Source organism: Oreochromis niloticus, unplaced genomic scaffold (genome assembly GCF_001858045.2).
Source record: "Oreochromis niloticus isolate F11D_XX unplaced genomic scaffold, O_niloticus_UMD_NMBU tig00008056_pilon, whole genome shotgun sequence".
NCBI classification, from domain to species: domain Eukaryota; kingdom Metazoa; phylum Chordata; class Actinopteri; order Cichliformes; family Cichlidae; genus Oreochromis; species Oreochromis niloticus.
Window position 1 is genome coordinate 9,914 of NW_020328937.1, and position 7,756 is coordinate 17,669.

At 39.0% G+C, this 7,756-nt stretch overlaps 2 protein-coding genes across 2 annotated transcripts; both read left to right on the forward strand.

Moving 5' to 3' along the window:
- Positions 1 to 208: 208 nt before the first annotated feature.
- On the forward strand, positions 209 to 2,003 carry LOC109198448 (perforin-1-like; the record flags this gene model as incomplete). The annotated part of the gene is made up of 5 exons (XM_019353918.2): positions 209 to 223; positions 811 to 885; positions 1,364 to 1,506; positions 1,614 to 1,752; positions 1,842 to 2,003. Coding segments are annotated over 5 exons (465 nt in total), but the record flags the coding sequence as incomplete, so codon positions are not given.
- A 383-nt stretch (positions 2,004 to 2,386) lies between these two features.
- On the forward strand, positions 2,387 to 5,771 carry LOC109198446 (perforin-1-like). The gene is made up of 3 exons (XM_019353917.2): positions 2,387 to 2,446; positions 5,059 to 5,555; positions 5,654 to 5,771. The coding sequence occupies exons 1-3, from the start codon at positions 2,387 to 2,389 to the stop codon at positions 5,754 to 5,756; spliced, it is 660 nt and encodes a 219-aa protein (XP_019209462.1). The 3' UTR covers positions 5,757 to 5,771.
- The last annotated feature ends 1,985 nt before the right edge of the window (positions 5,772 to 7,756 follow it).

A 7,756-nucleotide genomic window follows, 5' to 3' on the forward strand; every position in this document is an offset into this window, starting at 1 on the left:
CTCTATCACGTCATGCATACTGCTCCGACGTGCTACGGTTATGAGCAAAGTTACGCCGTGTCGCAAGTTTTGTGAGGTGCTTTTTTGATATTTAATGGATCGGATTACATTTTTATTTCTCGCCGATATCCGATCCAGTAATTTAGGTCAGTATCGGATCGGTCCATCTCTAGTCCAAATAGACCCTGTGCACGAGAAAATGCTGGACCCTGGACCCCAGAGGGTTGGTTAATTGGCCATTTTTAGCTACTTTTGAATTTCCCTCCACATTTTACCCTCAAAAACTATTTACTTTGCCTTGTTTGGTAACCATCCTTTTCAGCACAACCTCACGTGTCTGAATTTACAGTTATGTTTTCATTTTGACATACTGTATTAACACAATTGATCTAAAATCATACAAAAACCATAAAATCAGAGTAGAAAAAGTTATATTTTTTACTGTAACAACCACAAACATGTTTAATGAATCATATTTCATAACTTAAAATGCAAATATAAATTGTCAATTTTAAAAATCCTATGCACAAGTTTTGCAAACAAAGTTATTTGCATCCATTTACCTTTTACCTTGATTTTTAAAATAATTGTCAGGTTGCTTGTTAATCTTTTGTATGTCAGTTTGTCCAGATTAACTTTGTTTCTCATGGTTTAGTTCATACAAACCGTCTCCTCTCAGATCTCAGAGGACTCAAGTCTCATTATGAGTGCCTGTACAGTATGATAGTGTCTGTGGCATTGAGAAATCAACTGATTCATTTTTGTGAAATGAAAGCCTGATTAATGGCTGATGTTTTCTGCTCCCCACAGATTTTACAACAACCAGCTAAAGTGGCCGCTGACAACAAGCCAGTGAACCTGAGCTTCTTTCTCACAGTAGGCCAGGTAGGAATTCATAATTTTAAAACTGCAGTCTATATTTACTTAGGGTTAGGGTTTTCAACACAATATAATTTTACATACAGATGGATACATTTACAGATAGCTAGATAAGTGTGAGACAAGTGCCTAAATATGTACTTTGGCTTTCATTTTATTTCCAATTGCTAAAAAGATGAATTAAGGGTAATTCCACCTCAAATCATGAAACCTTTAATTTTTTGCTGGAGTATCTCTAATTTACATAAAAAGGTTTATGGTCCAAAGTTTAGATTTTGAAAAATTGTCCATCAACCCACTGCCAGCATGTTTTTTGCACTTTGAAATCTGAGGCCATGTTTGAACATAAATTAGGATCTGGAAAAATACATCACAAAATGTCTCAGTATTGGTGAGGTAAAACATGAAAGAAAATCAAGCACTTTTGTGAAGTCCCGTATTTGACCACATACTAATTCATTTGTTTTCTCATTTATTATAACAGGTTGGCCTAAATTTAGAGAAGTCTGTGGCTGCTGGCCTGGATGTGGGAGGAACGCAATCCACTGCCTATAACTTTGCTTCAGAAAGGACAAAAGAGGACCGCCACACCTTCAGCACACACAGGGTCACCTGCAACCATTATGGGTAGGCTTTGAATAACCCAGAATAGTCATATAAATTTAGGTTGTCTTGTAATCTTTATTTGAATAGTTTGTCAAGATCATTTACTAATCTGTCCCTTTTGTGTCCAGTTACCGAGTATCAGACAGAGCGCCTCTCAGCTCTGAGTTCAGCTCGGCTGTAGCTAAGCTACCAGGTTTCTACAACAGCTCCACCAGAGCTCAGTACAGTCAGCTCATACACACCTATGGCACGCACTACATCCGCCAGGTTAAAACACACACACTGTGAATTACCTTATTTAAAAATAAAAACTGAAAAAAAAGCATTTATAACACCAACTTTGCACCACATTACAGGTTCACCTTGGTGGTCGACTAAGGCGAGTCACAGCTGCACGAACCTGTCTGTCCTCCCTGAATGGACTCACCTCAAATGAGGTACATACATAAAGCTCATTATTTATATAATGCAAAATCACAACAACAGTTGCCTCAAGGCACCAGCTATTTTTGTGCAGAACTAACTAAACAGTGTATTAATGTAACAATAAAAATAATAAGTACAGGAGAATACAAACTTTGCTTTAGTCAAATTTTAATTCTAATATATGTACTCAGCTTGAATCTGTTAAGCAGAACATGAGCAGACAAAAAGAAGGAAAATAAAGAGGGTGACTTTGTCTCTAAACAGGAAAATGAGCACAGAGGTCAGAGGTTAAAGTGGGATTCAGCGGGTGGGGCAACCCTAAAATGAGTTGTAGTGGCTCAGCGTAGGGAAGAGAATCAGTGCTCTTTGAGAATATACACAACTGAATAAAATGTCAGCAGATGTTTCATGAGTTGTCTTGGCTGATTTCCATCCTCTACAATGACAGTACACTATTTATATAATTGATGTAACCATGAGCGCCACAGCCACTGTGCACGAGTCATACACTGTTCTTTACTTTAAACCCATCACAGTACACCAAACTAACCTGTTTATCCTTCACTAAACTGCAGAGTGTTTTCATGCAGTTTTTAAATAATACTAATAATATTTTAATTTTTTTTTCTAATTTAACAACATGACAACTTGTAAGGACATGTAAGCTTTAAATTTCCAGTTTATCGAGCGTCAGTCAGCAGTCCTTAGCTTTAAATCTAACTTTCCTTCCTCCTCTCTTGTCCTGTCTTTCTTATCTTTCTCCATCTCTGAGTGAAGTTAGCTCTGATTCTTATCTCTTCCTGTGAAATACATTAGCTGGACCTTTAGCTAGCAACACACTGTGCGACAAACTGCACACAGTTTATGTGTTTGCTGATGTTTGTTGAGCAGATAGAAACGTTGCATTTGAAATTACCTGCCACAACCTGTTACTCCCTTTATGCTTGCTCGTCTTCTGTGGGCCTATTTAAATGCAGAAGTACCACAACCGCAACTAATGGACAGCTGCAGTAGTTGCGGTGTTGTGCCAAAAAACAAAGAAACACAAAAATAAAAGAGAAACACTGCCCCACTTTAACCCCTGACCAGGGCTGGACTGGGACAAAAAATCGGCCCGGGGATTTTGACTAGAGACCGGCCCACCATTATAGGAAAAATCATAAAGCCTTTGAATGAAAACAAACACTGTTGTGACAGTGATGTACACTGTTTTGATGGTATATATGCATCAATCTATCAATCGTTTGTTGTAAGATTCAGATAATTATTTTTTAAAAGCGAGACATTTTAAATGAGAATAAGAAAGAAAAGTACTTCTTTGTGCCCCCCTCTCCCTGTCAATGTCCCACCTGGCCCCCCTGGCAAAACTTTGCTATACCCGCCCCTGCACAGTTACCAGCTGCCAGCTATGTAAAAAAAAGGATCCTGGTGTTATTTGTCTCTCAGAAACAGTTCATAACTTCCCTTCAACTCATTCATGTCACCTAAAGGTAAACCTGTTTCTCCATCACCTGTTCAGCTCTGATGATTCAGTAAGGACATCTCCTGGTTTCATCTTCATGTTTCCCTCTCACCACATATCCAAACCAATATCATGACCAGCAGCTTTTACAGCTGTGGCTCCAGCAAACATCAGCTGATCCTAGAAATTAATATTAAATAAATTCTAACAACAGCTGATCAAGCTTAAACGTGCTGCTGTTGTTTAACGCGACCTCCGCTGGTTTCTGATTTCTGGCACAAAGTGGGCGATAAACAAAACAAGAGAGAAAAGCCGATCAGCTGATCATTGATCAGTTTCCTGACTGAAGTAGAAACAGGAGAGGGAGGGGGAGAGAATGAGAGAAGAGGCAGCTGTGCAGCAAAGACAGAATAACTCCAGCTTTGTGTCTTTTTCATTGTAGCTGAAGTCCGGGACAAATCGCGTTCCTAATCACCTCAATACGAAACGCGTAATATTTTCTCTGAATACGAGACGATTCCGTTTTTTACAGGATGGTTGGCAACTCTACTAACTAACCTTATGAACAAAATAAAGTTCAACATAAGTAACATCATAGCACCCACCCAGCTGTATAGAAACTCCATCATGCTAGCTAGTACCTAGTACGAAAAAGTCAGCATAACGAAAATAAACTCCACCTAAACTTGGTTTATATCTGACCCAGATAGACTGCAGATCATAACTTCTTACCTGAAGTTCATTTCACACTCGGACCAGCGGCCGCCTCGAGTCTCTGCTCCTCCTGCCTCCCCTTTCCCTCATCCACCTGCTGGCCTCCACCACTTGCTAATGTTACTGAATCTGTGGAAGCTCTGTGACAGCCACCACACGAAGTAACGAATAACGACCCTGTCTAAATCCCAGTAACGATTAACGCGTTCCTGATTTTGGCATAATAACTAGTTACCGTGCTCGTTACCACAATAATAACTGTAACGCATGACTTAATAACGCGTTAGTCCCTACACTGCTTATAAGTTACTTTGAAAGACCTATTTGTGATCTTTAAATGAAAACTACGTATGACCATTTTTATAATCTGTTTCTCATTGTGTCTCGCTCCACCCTCATTTCCACCTTATTAACTTCTTCCCCACCTCAAGCCTCATCTCTTAAACTGAAGTCAGGTTCTGAGACTACGGAAGAGGATTAGGGCCACTGGAAAAAAAAAAAAGTGGGCACGTCTCTTTTTTTTCTGACTTTAATCACTGACTTTCTGACTTTAATCTCAGAATTCTAAGAAAAAAGTCAGAATTTGGACTTTAATCTCAGAAAAGAAAACAACAACAACAACAACAAAAAAAAAACGTCGGACCATAAAAACGAAAAATCCCCATCGGCCCACCGGGCAAATGGCCGGTATGCCCGATGCCCAGCCCAGCTATGCCCCTGACTATGGCACACGGTTTTGCCTCTTACATCTCTCTCTTTTTTTTTTTTGCAACATGGTGATTAATACAGGATTGAATTTCATGTGTTACAGTTTATGCTCAAGTCTGTTTGATGTTTGAAAGCTTGCATTGTCGGAAAATAATAACTTCCCTGAAATATTTCAAACCAAAAGTAACAAGCCTGTTTTGAAAATGTAAGGACTAGAAAATACAGATATTTGTTGACATTTTCTTTCCCTTCTTGTCCTGCAGGTCCACTCCTGTTTGTCGCTGGGTTTCTCTGTCGGCTTAGGAAAGTTGCAACTATCTGGTAACAGAGACTCTTGCAACAAGGTCTTACAAAACCAGGGTCTCTCTGTTACATACAGCTCTGGACTCCACCAACACTACACAGACGTAGTAGGAGGCAACGGTTGGTTGGGAGAGTTTGCACTCACGCATAATGACTCCCTTGGTTTTCTAACTTGGCTGAAGACACTGAAGGATCACCCAGATGTTGTTTCCTACTCCCTCCGGCCAATCTACGAGCTGATGACAAATTATACACAAAAGACAGGGATGAAAGCTGCCATTGAGCAGTACTTAGAGGACAATGCTGTGAAAAAATCGCCCAATGAGCCAAACTGTGGTTCAAACATTTCTAATCTGGCTTCCAACTGCTGTCCTCTGCAAGCCTGGAGGGGGACGCTAAGGGTTACCATTGTGCGAGCCTGGGACCTGAAAGGAGATACAACTGGCCAGACTGAGAGGTGAATAGACTGTGGTCAGGGATTACAATTTGGAGGTGGTACATCAAGCAGACTTAATAATTCTTCTTTTGCTCTTCTTTCTTTGTTTCTACTCACAGCTATGCAAAAATGTGGTTTGGCTCCAGCTATCGGCAGACTGAGGTGATTAAGTCAAACAACCCCCAGTGGAACGCTGAATATGATCTGGAAAAGGTCAGTTAACCCTTATTATAGATCAGAAATCTTTTGGCCTCTCAGTCAGCAGAGTTGATGTACTTTTCAAGCCTAAAACTTATCAAGAGTTCAGATTGCTTTGGTTTTTGTCCCAATTTAAGACACAAATCCATAATTGCCAAACAATGGGCTATGGCGCACCGGATTATAAGGTGCTTTAATGAAACGCTCTGTGCAGGCAGAAGAAGAACCTGCAATAAGTTGGTTATGCTGAGAAGGAGTTTTTCATGATTTATTATTTGATTTGGGAAGTGCCCAGATTTCAATAGATTTTGGGAAAACAATCAAGTATTCCACTATTCACAGAGCCATTCTTCAGCTAACCATAACTATATAGGTACTTGTTTCTAGATTGTTTTACAGCCAAACAAAAATAATTCGGGGGATGGGCCTATAAAAGTCATCAATAAACTGATTAAATCTGTCAAACACCTTAGGAGAAAAAAAAGTGATTTGTGAGTGCCCCCCAGGAATTCACCAGTGTGTCTCTATCACAGATTAATTTTAAATAATTTAAATTTTCCAATCTGAATTTTAAAAACTGTAAAATATGATTTTAACAAATATTTTATGAATTTGTCAAATTTTCCTTATTACTGTTTATGATTCACAAACCTAAAACAACATTTGGAAGGATACAAATTTTAAATCTTGTTTGATTAATTTTCTCATGAAGGTGGACACAAACTTTGGTTTGAAGGTTGAAGTTTGGGACAAGGACGTAACGTATGATGACTTTCTGGGATCATGTGTCAACTATCTGCAGCAGGGGACACACACATTTAACTGCTCAGCTAAAAGAGGAGGTTTTGAGGTCCGGTACACTCTGACATGTGACCCTCATCTGACTGGAGACCGGTGTGATCGTTACAAACCATCTGCAAAATAACCAATGTATTTTGAGTTTGCATGTTTTCTTTAATCATGTGTGATTGATCTGTTGATCTAATCAATTTAAAAATCGTGTGACTGATCAACTTATGGATTTATTTTACTACAATTAAGAGATAATTGTATTCAATTTGAGACTTTATATAAGCTAAAGTTCATTTATTTATTTTTAATCATATAAATCAGGCCTGTATTCATATATTAATATTTTTAAATGATAGAAAAATCATACTTTTTGGTTTTCAGTAGTTTATAATGATAAATAATGACACACACACTGAATCAGCTGCTGTGTATTTCTACTAATTTGTGGAAAATGATCAAATCCTTCTTGTGTTTTAGGCAATTAAATTCAGTTTCACAGACAGTGTTACATCTATGTCAGATTTTGAGAGCAGGACTTAATGGTGTACATTACCCTTCTACTCTTATGGCTTAAAGGAAACATGAAATGCTACGAATATAAAAGCTAGATTGGAACAGCTCATGATCCAAAGCTTTCCATATCATCGGTAAAAAAAGGCAGAGGCAGTGTGATGGCTTGGACGTAAAAAGCTGCCACTGGCAGTGGGACACTAGTGCTTATTGATGATGTTACACAGGACAGAAGCAGCCAAATGGATTCTGAGGTGTTCCGAGACATACTGCCCGCTGAAATCCAGCTAAATGGAGTTGAACTGATTTTATAAATACATTTCATCATACAGATGGATAATGACCCAAAACATACAGCCAAAGCAACCTAGGAGTTTATTATAGCCAAGATGTACAATATTTTAGAATAGCCATTATGTCCATTATGCTAGCAGTGTCCAAGCATCCTTTTTTTTATTCATACTGCACCCCCCCTGCAATGGCTCTGCATCAGGAGGCACGCCCCCACTTTGGGAACCACTGTCTTAATCCAACTAAGCATGCATTTCACTTGTTGAAAACTAAATTTCAGACAGAAAAGCCCACAAACAAACGACAACTGAAAGCCGCTACAGTAAAGGCCTGGCAGAGCATTAAAAAACAGGAAACCCAGCATCTGGTGATGTTCGTGAGTTCAAGACTTCAGGTTGTCATTGCCAACAAAGGGTTTTCAACCAAGTATT